Raw genomic sequence first — 21,879 nt, 5'->3', positions numbered from 1 at the left:
TGAGTTGTAGAGGAAAGAATGAAGTTGTCCCTTTTATATCAGAATTGAGCGCAACGTCATGAAGGCGTATGGACCTTGGCACTAGACAGAGGTGAGAGGTCATCTTCACATAGTGGCCACTTCACTCTTGAGGAGAAGGCCCCTGATGTCAATTGGATAGGAGGTTGTGTGGGTCCCAGAGCTGGTCTAGGCGTCGAGGCTAAGAAACATCTTTAGTCTTGCCCGGGAGTTGAATCCTCGATTGCCCAGTGCTCACTTTACTGACTGAGCTATTCTGGCTCATATAGTCCGAAGTATACATTTTTAGATTAAAGATTATGACAAACATTTGCCAATATTAAAAACTGCAAAATTATTATACACTTTGAGGATTTTACATCAGTCTGAGTTTAGATTGTGGCCATGTGTGTCGTCGCACTGCGTATTCATGCAGTCCAAGATGTCTGAGCAATGTGCTGCCTTCATATTCAAGGTTGAAATTAATAACATTAGAATCTTGATGTATTATACAAGAGTAGATAGAGAAGTGGGTCAGACAGCACACGATTTTCGAGTGGGAACCTTGAAAGTGGGAGTGGGGGATGGAACCCAGTTCAAGGCCATAGGAGTGGGGAGCAGGAACATAACCCTTCTCAAGGTCACTGAACTATAGGCAAGGTTGAGAGGAAACTCAGTCTTGTTCTTAGAGAGTTTTCTTCTTTTTCTTCCATGAGTTGCTTAGGGAGAATCAGTCCTCATTATTATTGTCACTTCCATGACGATCCTCCATCCCAGTAACACTTGTATCATCATCCTTGGTTTAATTATCCTAACAGATGTGATAATGTTATAGTACTGTATACTGGGAACGACCCGTTCTTTAAGTGCCTGAGCACTGCGGGTCCCAACTTTTCGTTGGCTCGATCTATATACATTCGGTAGGACTCCTCGGCCCGTCGCAAGGCCTCTACCTGTACACAGGACAGCACAACACAGAAAAACGCGGACAAACATCCATGGCTTGAGTGGGATTCGAACCCACGGTCCCAGCGACCAAGCGGCACAAGGCCCACGCCTCAGACCACACGGCCACTGAGGACCCCAACATAATAGATATTTTAAAAATGTGCGACTTTTGTTAAGATCATTGTGTGAAGGCTAACATTGTGATAATGTCTAATAATCAAGGTTATTAAAATATTGTGACTCTTATACAGGATAAATGAATGCTTAAGATGTCAATTAATATTTTCCTACTTGCTCAGAGTTATTGTTTCTAAGTGTGTTGAAATGTCTCAGTAAATTCTCATACACACATGGAACTGGTGTGATAACGCATTCCTGGGGATGATTTGGCTTAGGACAACCAAAATAATAATGGAGATCTTGGGAATTGTAGAAACAGTGCTTAATAACCTAACTCTCCACCATTCGTCATGATGATGATGATTACAGTATGTATTTCTTCACCTTTCATGACAGGAAAACATTGGGTGGTTTAGGTGATGGAGTAGGCTGTCAAAAGTATTATCTTATCTTGAAAGCAGCTGATAACTGATATTAATTTCCACTTTTTATAGTTTCATTGGGGAAGAAGCATACCAGCAGATATCACATTCACTTTCACTGAATCCCTTTCATGCTCATCGATGAACGTGGTTAAAGTCTCTTAAAAGGATATAATAGCGTACGACACACAGTTACATATTGCGGTTTGGTAATCTTTTTAACTGTTTGGGACAGGAGTAAAGACTTTACAGTTTGATACCAGTACACATTAATTTTACGCTGGAAAGGGGTAGGGAAATATTAAAAACACAATCTAAAAATAAAAACAACAATTTTTGAGAAGTTAGGGAACTGACTCTTGTCATCCTATAAATGAACTCTAGTTGCACAACCAAGTTTCATGCTTCAAGGCCATGGAAGGACTTTGCCGCCTTACCACATGGCTTATGTCAACAGTACAGCAGTTTTGAGCTGTCTTCACTCATCTTGGCTCTGCTGTTTGTTTCAGTGACCTTGAAGCGCGCAGTTTAGCATCTGCTGAATTTAGTAAACAGTACCTAAGAACAGGGAAGAAATTTAATTAATTTTAATTTTTTGTGGTCATCATTGTGTAGAATGCTTCCAGGGTGGATCATGTTATGTATCGCCTTCATTTGCAGCGCCTGTGATATTCATAACCTGCAGTTATTTTAAATTCAGACAATTTATATGTATTGTTTTCAGAAGTTTGGAGACTTCTGCTGAAAAATAAAATTAATCTGTGTGTTGTGGTAATGAACTTTCAAGTTTCCATAAAAAGTAGACCAGCTGATGTGTCAGCTTTTCAAGAATCCTCGCTCATGAAATTAGTTTGAAGTTATAATTCAGCAAATGCTGGGTAGGAAAAGGAGCATTGCTCTCGACATATGATGACGTTAAGGTATTGCCTCTTTTTTGGGGAATTATCACTGTATGTTCAATTTCAGGAGATAATTTAAGTTTAAAAAATGCTAATGCTTTCTGCAGAAACAGTGTTTTTGACTTCTTTGTTTAAGTATGTATGATTGAGTCTGGTGGTGGCTTTTGTGAACATGGTGATGAACCTACGGGTTCCACAAAGAACGTGGGGTATTCTTTGACAAGCCGAGTATACGGTCGACTTTTCAAAGAACTTCCTGCACCGTTGAGTGAGCGATGAATTTACGCATTACATTATTTATTACACACTTCTAAGTGAAAACCAGAATCCTTATTCAATCACTTACTTCATTGTGGTATATAGAAGCTATGCATCATTCATATGTCATGTGCTATGTAAAGGCTTCTTTCACCCAAAGCAACCGTTACCTTCACTGCAGATTGTGACGAGTGGTGTATACATGTTACATATTGATTTATAGTGGCATTCGCTAACACGGGAAGAACAAGCAAAATACTATGAGAAGGCGCGCCAGGAGCGGCAGCTTCACATGCAGCTGTATCCAGGCTGGAGCGCCAGGGATAATTATGGATACGGCGCAAAGAAGAAGAAGAGAAAGAAAGAACGATCAGCCGACCCAGGAGGTACCCTTTCCAGTAGTGCTAGAACAGCAGTTTCATAGGGGACATGCCACCGCCGTGATGTGCTGAAAATACCCAGGTCGGAACTAAAAGAGAAAAAAAGAAAGAAAAAAGAAAAGAAAATAAAGAAAAAGTCTCGGAACTGAAGTATAAAATTCTGGTCCTGTAATTTTACGTGAGTTTGTCACTTTGCTGAGCAGAATAGGTTGAAATGGGAAAAGTGGATTTGGCCTCCAGAATCCCCAAAACCCTTGAAAGGGAGACACTTAATTCTACTCAAGAATGCTGAGGATAATGAACCTCTCCCTGGCTGTTCTTCTAGCACGACAGACACGGAAAGTCGGAACCCCCTCAAAATTACACATTTAGAAAACAAGATATAATCTTGTTTCTTTGCAATGATTTTTTTTATTTGGAACATAAAAAATTAGCCTTAATTTTGTGTTTGTAATTGCTTGTTTTGTTCTCCCGTAGTGGCACGCGCTAGGCCGGGAGGAACAAGCCAAGTATTACGAACTGGCTCGCCGAGAGCGGCAGTTACACATGCAGCTCTACCCCGATTGGTCGTCTCGTGCTAACTCTTCCCGCGGCAAGAAGAGGAAACGCAAACAAGAGACAAATGACGGAGGTACATGGCGATGAACATTGCGTTGTCAGTTCACCTGCCGCTTGAGATTAACTGTGATACCGCGCCATACCAGAACCATATCTGTCGTGTTTTATCTGTGATTGGTTGAAATCTGTAAACCAATCTGATTAAAGCAGTCTTTGGATGCAGTATCAAGTTAAATACAAGTGGAGAGGAATTTATTTTCTCAAGTTTGTTGCATGTGGATATATATTTCGTTTATAATTATTTATTTTCTACCATAATGGTTATCAGGATCCAAAGCAGTTTTGGGGAAGTGAGGCCATGTAATCTGAAGTGGAACCTATTCTGCTTATCAAACAGTTGTTTAAGTGTTATAGTTTTTGACTTCCAGATTTCTTCCCGTTTGGGAGGCAGAAATGTCCTCTATGAAATTAAAATATAATTGTGTTATTTGTGAGTGTTTCATTGTTTATTTTATAAATCCAGAAACTTACGAGAGAATACCCTAAATGCATGGCAATGTTACTTATGTATTATTTAACGTACGATATCCTGAAAGTTTTCATTGCTATTTTTTTTTTTAAGTGTGCATGTTTATGTGTTGGCCGTAACTGCATGCTTATGAACGTCTTTCACAGAATGATATAAAAAGTGTCCTTGTGTCGATGTTGTAGGAAACAGTATGAAAAAGTGCCGTGCCCGATACGGTCTCGACCAGCAGAGCCAGTGGTGCAAACCTTGCAGGTAATAATGCATCCTTCTGTCTGTGTGTTGTCTGTGTAAAAGTCTTGTGTGTCGTCCTCTCTACTGTAGTCGAACCTTACTTCTAGGATGGTACTTTTTTCTTTATGTTCTTTCTTTTGTCTTGTTTCATTACTTTTTATTTTCATTATTCATGTCATGTTTGGGAGATAAAAAGGGTCACTCTTAGTATATTTTTTTGTTGATTGGTAGAGTATAAAGTGAAAGTTGGAACCTTAATACCATATCAGATCTTATCGGTAGGTAGAACATAGTCGAAGCCTTTCGTTGGAGTAATATGCCTGCAGTTTCTCCCTCAGAGCTCTTCGCTGCAGTTTGTCTCAATCCAGTAAAATTGTGTATATGTAGACGGCTACGAGTTGCATGTTGTTGAAGTTGTTAATTAATTTTGATTACAACCCGTGAAAGTCGGTCAAGTTGATCTGCCATTTCTGCGCCCTAATGCGGTCAAATAATTCTGGAGAGAAGTTTATAAATGAGTGACCCTTTTTATTTATGTCAGGTCTTGGCTGTGCTTAAGAGTGGGAGCGGGGGTTTCGTACAAAAGGTCTCACTTTTATTTAAACGTTTGGTGTCATCTTATCTATGTGGAAAGACTGTGCGTGCTAGATGTAGTCGTGAGAAGACACTTTGGTGTTTTTTACATGTGAATTTATTTTTTCTCTTGACTTCTGAAATGAAAACACTCGGTAGAACCCCGATTACCGATATTGTGCGATGGGTTCACTTTGACACTGGTAGCCAATCTGTTTGAATGAAGAGTGTCGAAGTGCCAACACTCGCCACACTAACTTGTCATACACTGAATTCTGTGAAGTGATGGTGCTTTTTAAAATATTTTCAGATCATTTCACAAAATTCAGTCGTTTGACTTAAAAATACATAGAAACACAGAAGCAAATAATATTTACAGTTGAGAACCTGCTGAAGTAACCAGGGTTTTACTGTAACTGTATAAAAGTAACCAAGTAGTGTAACTAATTCATTCAGAAAATGTGTCTTCCCACAAAGAGAAGAAGAAACAACCCTTTCTTTGATTGGCTTATTTGCGTACAACAGTGGGTGCAGTGGTAAATGACAGTGAGAGCCTTTGAGACATTCTGGCACATAGATAGACAACCTCAGTTAATCATTAAAGGGGCATGATTTAGAATGTCACCTCTCTCTCTCTCTCTCTCTAAAAAAAAGTTTTGTGATTTAAATTATCCATAATTGGGAAAAATGATCCCACCTATCTGGAAAAGAAGTTTCTACAATTCTTCAAAAATATCTTCCAGTTTCAAAAATGATTTCTCTCTCTCTATCTCTCAGAATTTCTTGATTTTATTTTCGAAATTTGAAACATCTTTGTCGACACATTTTCTGAAATGCGCATCTTATTTCAAGTGGATCAACTAAGAAACCTCATTTTAAAATACCGATATTGTAAAAGGCATGGAGTGACATACTGTGACAGTTGCATTAATAATTAAATGATGAAATAAAGTTGATTTCCTCAAATGTGAATGCTCCATGTCTTTTGTAATCATACCTTTTAGAAAGAAATTGTTGTTAAATGTTGATTTTCTGGTTTTTTATTAATTTTATTGTATAATTTTCTGGTACAATAAGATTGAGAAGGAAGTGACTTCAGTGCCCCTTTAATGCTAACTGATGTTTCTATCTTGTGCGGCGGATGCAGCCCGGACGGGCCGAGCCACGGGAACCCCCCCGGGCACCCTCCCGGACACCCCTCCGGCCCTGGGCCCAATCCCACAGGGCTGGGGGTCCATGCTAGTATAATCCACCATGGTAACACTACCACTAGCAATGCAGCCTCCCCGCAGGAACCTACCTATGTTAATCTCTAGTCAAACATGCGCCCACGGCCAGCTGTGAGTGTTTTACATTACCGTTCCATGTATACATGTCACTTTGTTTGCTACTAATTGCATGGCCTAACTAAGATTTGGCATCACTGTCTGCCCCATTTCAAAAATTATGTCAGTGTAATGTCCACTTGAAAATTACGTTTAAATTACTAGAAAGTATTTGTTCTACATGGCACAGAATTATGTCATTAATTTTTAAACTCTGAAGAAGGTATCGGCTTATGCCATGTTCATCGCGTCTACATTTCCTTTTGCAGTTTCTTCCAGTTTTTAACTTTGAATGTCGGGACTTGTCATTAGTGCTAGTTACACCGTCAGTCAGTCTCTGTAGTGCCTGAATGGAAAGCGGTCATCAGATGATTTTCTTTAATTCATTTACCAGTTAACCGGTTGTCAACCGTAAAAATACTAAAGTATGTGTTTCTGACCTCTCATAGCGACTGTGGTAATACAAAATACTCATTACAAGTAATGAGTCATGAATGAATCATACCGACTTATTCAGCAGGTGACTACATTGAATGCATTGAAGTTTGTTGTAGAAATTCTGAGCCAGTGCCTTAGGCCATGTGAGAACAGTATGTGTAGTGTGCCCTGTTACAGCATGAGAGCACCACTGATTTTTTTTGTTTTGTTTGTTTGCTTGCTTGCGTTAATTTATTACAAATTCCTTTTACTGGGGGCAAGAAATATATTACAAAGGTTCTAAAGTTAAACTGTATCGGTAATTATGACACCATGTGAATACGTTGGTAGACTTCTTATTTTTCTGTCTCGGTTATTAACAGAAGCAATGCAAGATCCTCCGTTGAAATCATGGAGGCTTTACGTATAGATCTATGATATATTTTCACTCGTTCTGCACTGCACATCAGTTATCAGAAGTTCTGATTGAGTGTTTTTAAATAATTTTAAAATTAATCCGAATTTTTTGTCTTCTAATTTGGAAGGCTTATTATATGATTGAATGGTAGGTAGTTATATTTAGAGTAGATGTTCAATTAAAATGAGATTTTGTACTGCTTTCTAATACATTATATCAGTTCTGAATTATTTCATCAGTTTAAGCCTTTGTAACCGTGACGGTGGTCTAGCGGTTAGAGTGCTGGCCTTGTAATCCTGTGGTCCCGGGTTCAATTCCCGGCGGTGACAGGATTTATAACTTATGTTGGGCAAGGCCATGGTCTAGGCAGCACGGAGTTTTCCTCCGGGGCTTCCCAACAATTACTCCATACTCCATACACACTGAAGAAGGCAATGGCAAACCACTTCTGTATCACCTGCCAAGAACGTATATGAACAGGTCCCAGTCCGAGATAAGGATGGAAGGATCCTGTTCATAATATGTCGCCAACCTCCTGTAAAAGATACAGCATAATAAAGAAGAAGAAGGCTTTGTAGATTCCTCAGAAATTTTTAGCTAAATCTAGTCCTTTAGCCATTATATTGCTTTTATTTCCTTTATGCAGCCATCATGGTTATTCTTCCTTATAACTGTCTGAAACATTTTTCCAAATTTTTGGCAGTTCAGTTTCAGTTTTCTGAGTACTTTGAGGAAATAAAAGTTGGCAACATATTATTTCAGCGCTGTCAAGAAATAACCTATCAGTATGCTGAATCCGTCATTGCGAAGTGCTAACAGCAGTTGCCACTAAAATTATTACACAGTGACGTCTTACTTACTGTTGAACTTCTTCTTCTTCTTTTTATTTGTATGTGAAATGTTTTTTGGCTAGAAAGCGTTGGAGATAATTTTGTTTTGAATTTCCCAAGATCACAGTTCCGAACAAAATAGGCTTCCATAAACTTGCTAATTATGACAGTCAGGTCTTCTGAATTATTCCTGGAGGATAAATCTGCTAAAAATAATACTGTCTGTTTATCAATTAAATAGGGACTAGGTTAGTTAGAACAAAAGACCAGCAACATTTTGGCCATACAAGATAAACTGTAGTTAATGCTTTGCAGCCTTTATGATGGCAAGGTTACCCCTCATTTGACTTTTTTTCTGATGAAGCATTGTTTAATTTTTACAGACATGTTTCCTCCCATATTAATTGGTAATGGAATTCTAATAATCCTCATTTAATCTAAGTTGATTATATTGTTTGTTTTTTTTGGATCAATACTTGATGCACATCAGGAAAATTTTGTAGCTCTTGGTGGTGAGTTACACAGATTCTGCTGAGAGCCAGGAAACGTTTGTGTATAACTGTCCGTGACTAGCCAGATACAGTGAATATTTTTCTGCATGCAATTCTTTTTCCTACCCCGTGACAGAAGTAAGAACTGTGAATGTGAGGCTTCCTTATTTATTCACATTACCCATAAAGCATTAGGTCTGCCATGTTGGCCGTCTTCATAATTTTACCATTGGGGATAGCAGAAACCACCTCATAGGTTCTGCACAACAGCATATTACAATTTTACATGTGAGATTATAATATTCTGCCTGTTTTATTCCTTTCAATCAGTCATCTTGCCTGAAGATGGCTGCTAAATCTTTGGTATGGTTCTGCTTCCATCAAGCCAGAATGTCTCCTTATGCATCTACCTTTCGCGTTCATTCAGTACTGAGATTAAGACTGTGAATCCTTACCTCAAAGTCTACTTCATGATGCTTAGGTACAGGAATGACAGTAATATTGTTCTAACTCTTGCGGCTTTTGTTTCGTTTGCAAGCGAAGTTCTTGACATTTTTACAATATCAGTAACTTTAATCAAATTTGGTCATAGCACATTTATTCTCTAATTTTATTACATGATTAAAATCTTAAAACTAATCAGATATTAGCATTTTGATTAAATTATCGATGTTTCTGTACATCGCACTATAGTTTAAAAAGCAGGCGAATGAAGGAAATACTGCCAATGATATATGGCTATGATATTTGCTTGATTCTGCCACATCTTAACGAAGAGACACTGGATTCCTGTACAAAAGATCAAGGGTTGAATAATGATGTTTCTATTTGCACACTCAAATCTCGGTTATGAGAACAGTGTAAGATAATTTTATGTATTTCTTGCCCCCACCCCAATTGTCTTTGTAGTTTCCTCCTAGCCCCCCTCCCCATACAACTCACAGAAATGTCTTTACACTAGTACGTTCATTTTCAGTTGTGTTTGGAATGTAAAAATCTTAACTCCGTTTTGTTTTCCCTGTAAATTTGTTTAAAATTTTTATGAGAATAATTTGTTATTTGCCGTGCTTGCTAGTGGTAGTTTTTTAATTTTTGTTTTATAGATGATAGCGATTACTGCATTTATTATTTATTGGTTGTAAAGTTTAGCTGACTGTTGCACCCTCTTTTGTGTGTGTTTTTTATAGATGTTTTTGCATATGTTAATGGTGTGTGTGTGGAAGAAAGAACACTTGTAATCAGATGTTCACTTCATCATTTTCCCAACCAGCGTACTGTATTGAAATCTTACCATCCTGCCCTAGTCGCTAATAATAATCTAATATGAATTAACCCTTCAGTGCTTAGGAATGTTTGCTACACATCCAGGGGGGGGGGGGGAGAAAAAAAAGCTTGAACATTTTTAAGCCCAAAATCAGAAGTGATGGAAGCATGGCATCGTAATAATTCTAGTCATTCATAATCTCCTATTATATGTCTATGTGGTTTTTCTCTGCCTTTCGTTCAATATGTCTGCCTAATTTGAAGAAAAATGATAACTAATTTTAATGGCTTTTCAGGGTCGTGTGATGAATTCTGACAAAAAAAGTTGAGCTGAAAGTTGTATTTCACTCTGTTGGTTCTGTTCTCTCATAGACGAGTCATTAGGTAGGCGACTAGTGTTGAAATGAAGATTACGTTTGTTTGAACACCAGTGTCGGCATTCTTTCTTTTATTATGTTGTATTTGCAAAAATACTTTATTAATGTTGTGCAATTGTATATTATTCAGCTATATTCTCTGTGTACAAAATATGATTAGCGTGTTACCTCTTAAAAGGGCTGCTTTTAAGACCTGACATCTTTAATAAGATGTCCAAAATTCCTGAATCTCAACCACAGAGTAACTTCGTCTGACACAAGAGCATCTCTTGTGTCTTAGAGAGAGGTCTGGCAAGGTTTCCTGTTTCGCTCCACATATACTCGATGGGATTTGTATCAGGCACATGTGGTGGCTAGTCGGTGAATTTAACAATGGTTTGCCAGGATCGCCATTCTTCAACAACGCAAGAATCATGAACGGAATGGTGATACTGCTTTCAGAAAATGTGCTCGGTGTTATAGTTGATGTTCACTGCAGCACATCATGCTTTGAGGCCAACTTGAAATAACTGGACTTTTCTGTCGAGGAAAGTTGGTAGCAGCCTTAAGCTGTCTTACACTGGCAAAAGTGTTCCCGTGAGTTTCCGCTAAGAATACGGCATTCTGAGCTGGACACGCCATAAAACACTGTATCAGCACCTTCCAAATTGTTAGTCTACAGTTTTTCTCTAGTCATGCTCTTACCATGGACCACTCATGTGTAGTGATGTTTGAACAGCTCCCTGCTTCATACCAAGTAGTACTTCTATTCAAATGTGAACAAACGACATACACAGGGTGACAGTCAAAGTACGCTAATGAAACTGGCTCCAAATCTTGGTTACATAAATCGACCGAAGGCCTACTGATGTCCAACTCAGATGAGTCAGTAATGAAAAGTGCAACTCAGCGAAATTAATAAAGGTTTGGAAACAAGGAAGTTTGAAACAACTTTCTTCTTATTCTTTTTCTTATTCTTCTTCTATGGCTCTCTGGTTTGTATTCGGTCCATAGCCTCCTCAATTCTCTTCCATTCAGTCCTCTGTTAGGTCCGTCTGTCCGAGGCTTTGATCGAGGTTTCAAAACATCTTCCTTTTCACGGTGCAAGGTTGTTAGCCTTGCGACCAACCCCCAACCTGGAGGACCAGGGTACCTGTCTTAGTTTGACCTGAAACAACTTTACTCTTAATGAACCTCATTGTTATGTTTGATTTCTAAATTGAGCCCATGCCACGACAAACGAGATCCATGACATATCAACATATGTGAGTCCTTTAAACAGCCATTCTAAGGCGTAACATATTAGATAATATTTTGTATAAGTAATTGGCATACTTCACAAAATGAAAATGCTTGTGAAGTTCAAAGATGGCAGTCTTATGGGTTGTAGCGCCGTGTAGTCTGGTAGAAGTTTACCTACATTTCGGAGGTCCTTGCTGCCTCCATCATCGCCCTGATGATTTACATGCGGCCTATTACCAACAATTCAGCACCCAGTATTAAGGGGTGTTTATCACTTCCTTATCAGAAGTTTGCATGGCCACCATGATGGTATTATTAATATTTTGGGTGATGACAAATAGACAGACAGACATGATAATATCGTAAGCCTGTCATTTCCTATGAAATTAGATGGGATAAAAGCAAATGGTTTTTTAACTCTCGGCACGATATAAAAGACGCGCAGAGTGAAGTAATCCTGCACTGGAGGGTTAAAATGGAATTGCCTCAGTCCCTTCTCTACCCTTCCAATTAATGTTTATGGCCGCAATTCAGTAGTTGTAGATGATGTTAATAGGTCATGTAATAACTAAAGAATGTAAGAGGAGATGAACTTTTTAAGGGTTAATACAACATTTATGAAGTCGATGTTTAGAGCTGATGTAAAAGTTCATATTCCTCGTAGTTTCATAGTCGTGTCCTGTGAATAACGTAGGTGCATAAATTGCATCCATTGTAAGCTGTGACTAGATACAGAAAAGGTGAAGTGATGTCATTTCTTCAATGATGTTGCATGGAAAGTGTTACGATGAAATACCTGTATCGTAGTGTCAAGACGAGTGTTGATTTATGTTGCTTTTCAACTAGGAATAATGCATACAAAGTAATATATAATGAATACACCAAAAGGAGTTAAATTAAGATAAGTTTATTAATTTGCTTAATATATCTTAGCACCATGAAGTACAAGAATATGTACTGTCTATAAGCTTTGTTTGAATCTTCAGTATTCATGGAACTCGACAGTCATTTTCATCTGCATGTCAACAAAACATTTGTTATTAGTTACTGTCTCGTTAGCATTAACTTTGCGTATTCAAACAAACCCCCCCCCCCTCCTCACTATGTTGTGATCGTGAAAAGCAAACGTTATCACTACTAAGATTTGTGTGAAGAGAATGACTAAACATCTGGAGGGTAAATTTTCTCGCCACAGCAGGTTCTGTATAGACAGTGCTGTACTACAGTGTATTATTTAATTCAACGTATTACCCAATCTTCAAATTTTCCATGCTTATTTTTCAGTGCATTAATGGTGTTTGGAAAGAGTGATACCTTATGAAACACTCCCGAATGTGCGGAGAAGGCTGTCGGGGGCAGAAGTCACGTGCACATTTTTTCCACCCTTAAATGTCTGATTCCTTACTTCTTCATAATTTATTATTATCTATAAAGAAGTAAATTAAAACCTTTCAGATGTGACTTGGTGCAGAAAATAAGACACCGCATTCCACCATTTATGTGCTCTGTATGGAGGGATGTAACTTACGTGGAGAAACTGATTATCAAATTTAATAAATACAGCATATTATAAATTCAAATAAAGATTGGCATTTCTGCTACTTCATTTGAGTGACATTTAAAAAATAATTCCGTAAATTACTTGGCATCATTTTGAATGGTTAAAAATACAAAGATTTCAGCTTTTGGTTTTAATTAGTTAATTTGTAACACACTATATATTAAGGTGGTGACCAGTTTTGTCTTGGCAAGCTCTCCCGATTGATTACTGCTAGTTCTCACCTGAAAGAGAGAGTTTGTTTGTACAGCTTCAGTGGAGCACTGTAACAAAATTAAAAAATATTCAAGTATTTCAAACATAATGTCTTCCTAGACAGGTTAGATGTTCTGTTTAAAATAGAAAATCCCCATTAGATTCACTATTTTATTTTATCCTGACAATGAAGATAAAACCAAATATTAATCCTATGTATGTGAAAAGATTTTGGGATCCCCCCCGTCCCATTCACTATATGCCATGCTTGGGGGTGGCGGGTGAGTGGTCAACGTCACGCCCCAGCCGCACTTTACCCCCAGGAAAGGATCTTCGTACCTATTGGATAGGAGGCTGGGTGAGCCCCAGAGCTGGTCTGGACGCAGAGTCTAGAGGAAAAATCCTCTGCCCCTGTCGGGGTTTGAACAGGAGGCTGGGTGGGCCCCAGAGCTGGTCTGGACGCAGAGTCTAGAGGAAATATTCCTCTGTCCCTGTCGGGGTTTGAACCCCAGTCGTACAGTCCATAGCCGGTCACTTCACTGAATAAATAATTTATTTTTATTTCTGCTGTGTATTTTCAGAAGTATGGTGCAGATGATTATTGAATACAGATAGCAATAGAAAAGTACTAAAAATTTAACAAGTCTGATACATGGTGATTGCGAGAAAAGTAACAAACTTTTTTCATTATATATTCACTGTGGATAACCTGCACTATTGCGGTAATAGTGCAACATCAGCTTTGGTTGTTTCTACTAAGATTTGAGTGCATGGATTTGTATCATTGTTTTCTTTTCTGGTGCAGAGTTAATTAAAACTTTTTTTCAGGCTGTATCTTAGAATCTCTGACAAATAAATGGATTGACCCAAAACCCAAGTATGCCGCAAAAGTGTAGGCACAATGTGTTATAAAGGCTTAAATATGCCACTCTAGTATGTTCATGAAAATTGAATGTCTTTATTGTTAACAGTAGTAACAATGAGGTGTTGTGATGGCATATGGAAGTAGGAGATTTTCCCATATAAATTGCCACACTTCAAATATCGTTTTCCTATATTTTGTTTCAGTATTTGGTATATAGTTTGTTCAAAAAAAAATTCCCATTGTTAGCTTGTGCTGTTTCAAGAAAGGTCTGCATGAAAATATGTACGAGGGGCAGTCAAAAAGTTCCTGGAATTGTGGTATAGCACTGTAATGGTAGGACATATGGCAACGCTTACCTAATCACCTTCAAAGTAGGACCCTTGCACACACACAAACTTGCTCCATCAATCCTGCCATTGTTGGAAGCGCCGGCGGAAGGCTTCGTTTGGAATCTTCCGGAGTTTGGCCGTCACATTCGATTTGATGTCCTCCATGGTTGCGAAACGCGTCCCCTTGAGGCCCATTTTCAGAGTAAGGAACAGCCAGAAGTCACTCGGAGCGAGATCCGGAGAGTGTGGTGGTTGGGTGATGACGGGAATGCTTTTTTCGGCAAGGAATTGCTGCACAACCAGCGATGTGTCGAATGCGACGGCCGAACTCCAGAAGATTCCAAACGAAACCTTCCGCCGGTGCTTCCAACAATGGCAGGATGGATGGAGCAAGTGAGTGTATGTGCGCAAGGGTCCTACTTTGAATGTGATTAGGTAAGCGTTGCCATATGTCCTACCATTACAGTGCTATACCACAATTCCAGGAACTTTTTGACTGCCCTACGTATATAACATATGTAATGTCTTCTGGAGTGAGATCATTGCTTCCTCCCCAATCTGATGTCTCTGTGAATATTAATTAAGAGTATGCAGAAGGGAGTAAAAGTAAGCTTCTTTCTTTTGTTTTTGTTGTTAGCGTTTGCTATTCTATGTAATCTGTGCAAGAAAACAAACCAGGTAACTGAGAACGGAGTACGGATCTTTACATTGAAGGTAGCTAACGGCACTGGAGAGTTCACTGTGCTTTTGTTTGTGGCAAGTGCTCTTTCCATTATTTTTTTTTCTTTGGCTAATCTGACCAAGTATTTCCATGTGGCACATCATTTATCCATTTATTTGCTTAATTTTGTGGAAAAAAGGGCCTTTTCTTCTGATCAGGCTGAAATATAAGAAAATTAAACCTGGTGGACCCACATTTATATCAAAAGCAATTACGTACTTTTCCCATATATTCCTGCCATATGATCTCAGTTTAGCTCATGTATACTGAATTCCTTTTCTTAACGTGAATTTTTATTATCCAGCATAATTCTCCCCTTCTATAGCACAGAAATTAAAGGTTGTATTTTGTTTTAATTATATTTTGCAGAAAATAAGACAGGGAGTTTTGTGGCTCATAAGTAATTAAAGTTATCAAATAGAGCTCTATAATTTCAGAGTGGAATTTTACTTGAATGTAACTTTATTAGTTTGATTTACATAATTATACAGTTGATTACTGTACAGGCGCAAGAAAAAATGCATACGGTACATGGAGTCGAATGAGAGTATGGATGGGAACCAGTCGGAGGACAACCTGGGGAGCTGTGGCAGCGTGGGTGATGCAAACACTCCTCCTGAAGATGACCGGGAGAGTATCAACCACTCTTTATCAAGTCCTGGTGGACTGAGCGGACTGTCCAGCCTCACCAGCCCCTCTATGATACTACCGAGCCCAAGCACGAGTCTGGCCAGTCCGTCGGTGAGTCTGGCAAGTCCGTGCATGAGCTTGCAGAGTCCGCTGACGCCACATGATGCGTCGGCATTCGAGTGCAAGACCCCGATGAATGGACTAGGTGGAGGCATCTTGCCTCCGCATCAACCCCCCTCGGCTTCCTCGAACGCAAGTGGCGGTGGAGGAGGATTACCTTCTGTGCACCACCATCATCCTCCACACCATCCTCCACCTACCGGCCCACCTTTGCATCGCAACCCTGTGGGCACCAACCCACATGATATAAACAATCCCCTGAGTGTGAACCAGTTAACGGGACAGTGCATTAAGACAGAGACAGGTGGCAGTGGCAAGGACGCGTCTTCAAATTCGGCTCGAGCCGTGATAAGTGTCACGTAGCATCTAGCCAAGCGGCCAAATGCCACATCACCGCCGCCAGCAGAAGCCGTGTCCTGGGACACGGCACGTTCCTTGCAAGCATCTGACTTCTAACGTGCGTAGATAGGAAGTGATTGCATGTGGTGATGGCTTTTAAGACAATCAAGACCACAAGAAAGAAGAAATACTCAGGATGAAGTGTCAAATACTAACATGACGTGTAACAAATTAAAGAAAGTGCATTTTTTGCAAACTTTTTTTCATACGTATGTGTGGTTTTTTGTTTTGCCCAAATACGTGTCACAATTCTTTTTTTATTTTTTCAAAGAAAGAAAAGCAAAATAATGTTCCTTTGTGCCAGAAACGTTATTTCTTTTGTTCGTACATATGTTGTTTAATTTTTACAAGTCTATGTTATGCTGCCAATTATGTGCTATGTTTCTTGATTTGTTTTAATGAGTGATTACATGTTTTAATCTCTCTTGTGGGTCTAGCGTCAACTGTTTTGTAGTGCTTACAACTTGGGTCTTGACACTCCGGAATCTCAGTGGCTGACATCACATTTAAACAGAACATATTTTAGAAAATTCAGCAGTCCCATGAAAGTTTTACCAACCAAAGCTCGTAATATTTTGTCATTGTTGTCACTATTTCATTTCTTGTCCCTACGTGATGTAAATGTATAGTTTTCTGTTGAATTTTTAAAATTTACGTATGAAGTTGAGAAGGAATATTGATATATGAATTTTGTACAGTATGTATATGAACGGAACGGTGTTTTGAGGTCAGATGATGGCCACATGAGAGAGATGAGTAAGGCAAAGTCTTGCCACATATTCTTATTAGTCCTAATTTTTGCAGATCGTGTGAAGAATCAGATTTTGAGAACAGAGATTGTGGATGTACGCTGTTCTACTGTGCCAGGCTCTCTAATTATTGCTGTGAGAGTATCTGCTGTGTATCGTAACAGAATATAATGTCATCTAAAAATATCAGTTAACGTCATTAAAATTATCCAGTTTGCAAATTCGTATTTCCTACCACAATACAGGGCTAGTCTAAATGATGTTCCCGATTTGAAACACGTTACTCACGTTTAATGAAATTCAGATGCAGAAAATTGATACCGATGGAAAGAGAAACTCTCCAGTTTTGTTTCAGTACATCACAGGTGTTCAATGTGAGCCCCCTTGGTAACTCGGCACACATCCAGCCTGCAGTCGAGTTCGTCCCTGACACGTTGCAGCATATCATGATCGATTGCTGCAATGGCTGCTGTGATACACGCTCGCAGATCAAGCAAGGTCTGTTGTAAGGGTGGCACAAAGACTCTATCTTTGACGAACCCCCACAGAAAAAAATCACGGCGTCAGGTCCGGTGAACGTGAAAATCAAGGACGCGAAAGGCTCTCCTGTCTTCGAGGGCAGCCATTTTCTCTCATATCGCCCCTGGCGGCGAACAGTGTTACTACACGGCCGCGAAGTGTACCAACATAAACTTGGAGAGTTTCTCTTTCCATCGGTATCAATTTTGTGCATCTGAATTTCATTAAACGTGAGTAACGTGTTTCAAATCGGGAACATCATTTAGACTAGCCCTGTACAAATGTCTGCTATGTACCATTTTTTACTAATATATATTTTTCACGTTTTCACATATCCTACGTACATAATAGAAGCTATTTAAGATTATGTCTTTGGTCAGAAGTAACTTTAGTTCAGCAAAGGCCCAGCGAATAATGAATTGTGGCAACGTCTGAAGTTTAAACTATTAGAGATTATTAACGAAGGTTCTGATTGAGTATTTGCAGCTTCGATAAAACAAGATTATTGTAACGAAATGTGTTAAACGTGCCGCTGCCTGTTCTCAAATAATGCATTCTTCACAAACCCAGTACTGTATAACCAATTTAAACAAAATATTAGGCAGAATAACAGGAAGAAAAGTGGTACTGTTTCCTTTTTGGATTTTGTCAATTTCTGTGTGCATGTCCGACCAATGGAGCTGTATAAATGTGATAATCTTGAGCTGGTGGAAGCCGTTGTCAGACAGGCACCACCACCTTTGTGCAATTTTTGTTTCTATTCTTAGTTTCAGTACTTTGTTTTCATGAGAACAAAAACCTGCGCAAAAAATACGCAGCAAGGTTACCATTTTGAGTTTTATGAATGTTATTCTTTTATAAATATATTCTGAAGAAAATAAAGAAGTAATTGATACACACAGTAACGTTTACTGTATTATCATATTTACAGAAATAAGGTTTCGATATGCGGTCGTGATTTATATGTTTGGGTATCTAGGCAAACTGAAGAAGAGAAATAGTTTCTTTTCTGTTCGGAACGGACATACGAAAAGAATTTCAGAGCAAAAACCGGCCATTCGCTATATCCCAAGTCACGCAGTCCACGTTACGTACGTCGATAACAAAGCGAATAGTTCTGGTATTTGCTCTTATCCAGGTCTGATTTGTTGTTGTTCAATTTAGTATTTATTAATTAAGCTTCGACTTTTAGTAAATTTTTAAAACGGACAGTAAACCTTTATATTGAATATTCTTTTATGATTATTGTCAGTGCACTCCTTGTTATACGACGGAAATTAGCGACGTGTGTATCGGTATATATATATGTGTGTATATTCTTATTATAAGGCTGATTTTATTATAGACGCAACTAGCTTTTTGCGCAGAGTTGTATCGTAAATGGTAACCTTGCTGCGGAAAATGTTGTAATGTTGACAGAACATGAATATCTTACTTTTGAAATAAATATAACATCTTTTTAGACATATTTTTAGGCAAATCTGGGTGACCTACATGTTGTGAAGCTCGTCGTTAAGAATTCAGTCATTTACCATGGAAGAATGTTATTTTTAAAATATATTTGTGGCCAGTCTTGATTTCGTCTCATGTTCAGACATTTATGTTCTCTGAAGTGCAATATTTATTGAATATGTCCGTGCCTAAAGAACGTACGTAGACCCTGTTTAACCTGTTGATATATCAGTAAAGGATTGTTTGTACTGAAGCGGCAAAAACTACAATTATTACTGGAAGTATTTTTGAAATTAATCGCGTTATCTTCTTTTGTCACCACTCATTATTAATTAAGTCTGAATTGGTTAAAATCAAATCCAGTTTCTCTGAAACAGAATAAGTGTATACAAATTTATATATAAGTTGTGATTATTTGCGTCTCCGAATGCGAAACTGCCCGAAACTAGTTTTAATACGTAATGAAACGTAGACCATGCAAAAAACAAAATTTTCAAGTGTTTGCTAAATCTCGGAATATTTTATTCCTACGAGTAAAATTTTCTTCCTTTTCTATATGAATCTTTTTATGTTGTAACAGTAACAAACTGAGGTTAATAAACAAAAAAACTGAGGTCCTTATTTTTTTGGGAGGTGACAGCTTCCAAATAACTTGGCTGACCAATAAATAAAATTTGTCTTTCGGGGGGAAAATTGTCTATATTTTGAAATACAGTCAAAGAAGCAGCTTAAATACGGCGGACATCTTCGCTATAAATTATTGTTTGGATTTGCATTTAATCGGTACTTGTTGCAGTTATGTGATGATAATAGTCGGTAAAGCATTAACTCAAGCCATTGAAAATTTCAGAAGGAATAAAGAATGTATCTGATTCTGAATTATTAATATTTTCTTGTCTTAATGATATTAAACTTGCCGTTCAGGTATTCTTAGTTATTCGTTATTGTACTGTATAATAATATTTTTTAATATAAAAATCAGTTCATGTTTTAGTAGCACAAATTTTTTTTACTTTCCTTGCTAATAATAATATCTGTGACATTGACATTTGCTTCCCTGTATTTACTACATTTATTATATATCACAGTGATAATATTATTAATCTCGAGTAAATGTCATAATATTTATAGAAGCTCGCTTGCCTTCAATTAAATTCTGTTTTATCTCGTAAGTCTGGAGATCAGCGATGAAATAAATAACATTCTATAGTCAAATAATGAAATACCCAAGTCAAGTGAAATGTTAAATGGTACTCTTTTTTTAAACCAGAAGCTGAAACTCTGTTTTGATTCATTCTGTTCAGGTTATTACATACACTGAGGAACAGAAGAGCTTTGCAAGGTTAATTGGGGCATGGTCATGGAAGGCCCGAGTAGCATAGTATTCTGTACCTTTGACGCGTGTTGATTTACATATCTCGGGGACTAAAATGATTTTTGATCTTTTTAGAGTCATGTTGAATATTTAGACCCAAGATAGTCGAGTACGATTTGAGGTTTTCACGCCTTTATTCTAAAGATGGTTGTCTTCCGGGTTTTAGTGCCATGCAGCCTGGTAGAAGTTTACCTATAATTCAGAGGTCTTTTCTACCTCCATCATCAGGACTTATTGCCCTGATGATGGAGGCTGCAGGAACCTCTGAAATGTTGGTAAACTACTACCAGACTACAAAGCCCTACAACTCAAAAGACAACCCATCTTCAAGTTAGTTGAATTCCTAAAGCACAATAAGAAGTATGAAACTCGCTGTAAACCATTCTTGGTTTCCGGCCGGTATTCATAAACCTGCAATTGCCTATTCCAGGATTTGAGTTTGAATCACTTATAGTGAATATAATTATTCTTGAAGATTTCTGTCTTCTGGGTTGTTGCGCTGTGTAGTCTGGTAGATGTTAGATTCATCGCCATGATGATGGAGGCAGTATGACCTCTGTAACGTTGGTTAACTTCGACCAGACTACACAACGCAACAACCCAGAAGACAGAAATCTTCATACTCACTGCTGTGAAAACCTCAAATCTTACATAATTATTCTTGTTGCTTGCTACTTCTCAGTTCAAAATATTTTGTCTTTCCATCTGATTACTAAGAACCTGAGAATTAAAGTATACAAAACAATAATTTTGCCTGTTGTTTTGTATGGGTGTGAAACATGGTCTCTCACTCAGAGGGAGGAACATAGATTGCAGGTGTTTGAGAATAGGGTGTTGAGGGGGATATTTGGGCCTACGAGAGAAGATGATGAGGCCTGGAGAAAACTGCATAATGATGAACTTAAAAATCTGTACTCCTCCCCCAGTATTGTCAGGGTGATTAAGTCAAGAAGAATGAGATGGGCTGGGCATGTAGCGCGCATGGATGGGACAAGAGTGTGCACCGGGTATTGGTTGGGAAGCCTGAGGAGAAGATACCTCTGGGGAGACCTAGACGTAGATGGGAGGATAATGTCAGGCAGGATCTATGGGAGATAGGAGTTGAAGGAGACTGGATTTTGTTGGTCTGGTGGAGGGCTTTGGTTAATTCGGTGATGAACCTTCGGATTCGGTAAGCCATCTAGTTGGTTATAATTATTCTTGTGACCCAATTACATATTTATAATTAGATTTAAGAACTATGCTACCTTTATCATCAAAGCTTTTTTGTTTGTCAGAAAGAGATTTTGGTTTGGTTTTTAGAGAGGTACATACAGCCCCTACAAAGGTTTAAATTAAATTTTAATATGAATGGCAAGCTCCGGGCATTCACCATCTTCTATCTATGAGACCTCCAAAAGGACAGATGAATATTTTGTTGAGCCACACAACCTATCGGTCACTCAGAAGTATTTTAACATACCAGGCACGTCTGGTCGTGTAAGTATTACGTTGGAATAAAACACAGTGGTCTGGACTTGTGATAAACATTTACTTTTTGATTTGAAACCCAACCCAGGATCTTTCCATCTATGACAGAAGCTGGGCACATTTTTGTCTGTCATATTCTGCCAGTATCAGTTTCAGAAATGAATTGAAAGTTGTTAAGTTTCGTAGAGTTGTGCTCGGCTTGGAATGGACATTGTATTGTCCCACTTGAACTAAATCAGT

The 21,879-nt window shown here is 38.4% G+C and overlaps 1 protein-coding gene across 4 annotated transcripts in view; it reads left to right on the top strand.

The window, feature by feature from the left end:
• pan (transcription factor pangolin) overlaps nt 1-21,685 on the top strand; it is a 411,083-nt gene extending 389,398 nt beyond the window's left edge. For 3 of the 4 annotated variants that reach the window (XM_087343684.1, XM_087343687.1, XM_087343686.1), the window contains 3 exons: nt 2,868-3,030; nt 4,294-4,363; nt 15,432-21,685. In XM_087343684.1, coding sequence (XP_087199810.1) covers nt 2,868-3,030; nt 4,294-4,363; nt 15,432-16,038 — 840 coding nt within the window. In that variant the 3' untranslated portion in view covers nt 16,039-21,685. Of the gene's footprint in view, nt 1-2,867; nt 3,031-3,501; nt 3,656-4,293; nt 4,364-15,431 lie in introns of all 4 variants that reach the window. The other variant, XM_087343685.1, reaches the window with a different exon arrangement.
• Nucleotides 21,686-21,879: the final 194 nt, after the last annotated feature.

This window comes from Zootermopsis nevadensis, unplaced genomic scaffold (genome assembly GCF_977971745.1).
Source record: "Zootermopsis nevadensis isolate Lab colony 2312 unplaced genomic scaffold, Znev_1.0 Znev_ptg000006l, whole genome shotgun sequence".
Lineage (NCBI taxonomy): Eukaryota > Metazoa > Arthropoda > Insecta > Blattodea > Termopsidae > Zootermopsis > Zootermopsis nevadensis.
This window is presented reverse-complemented; position numbering and strand designations above follow the sequence as displayed.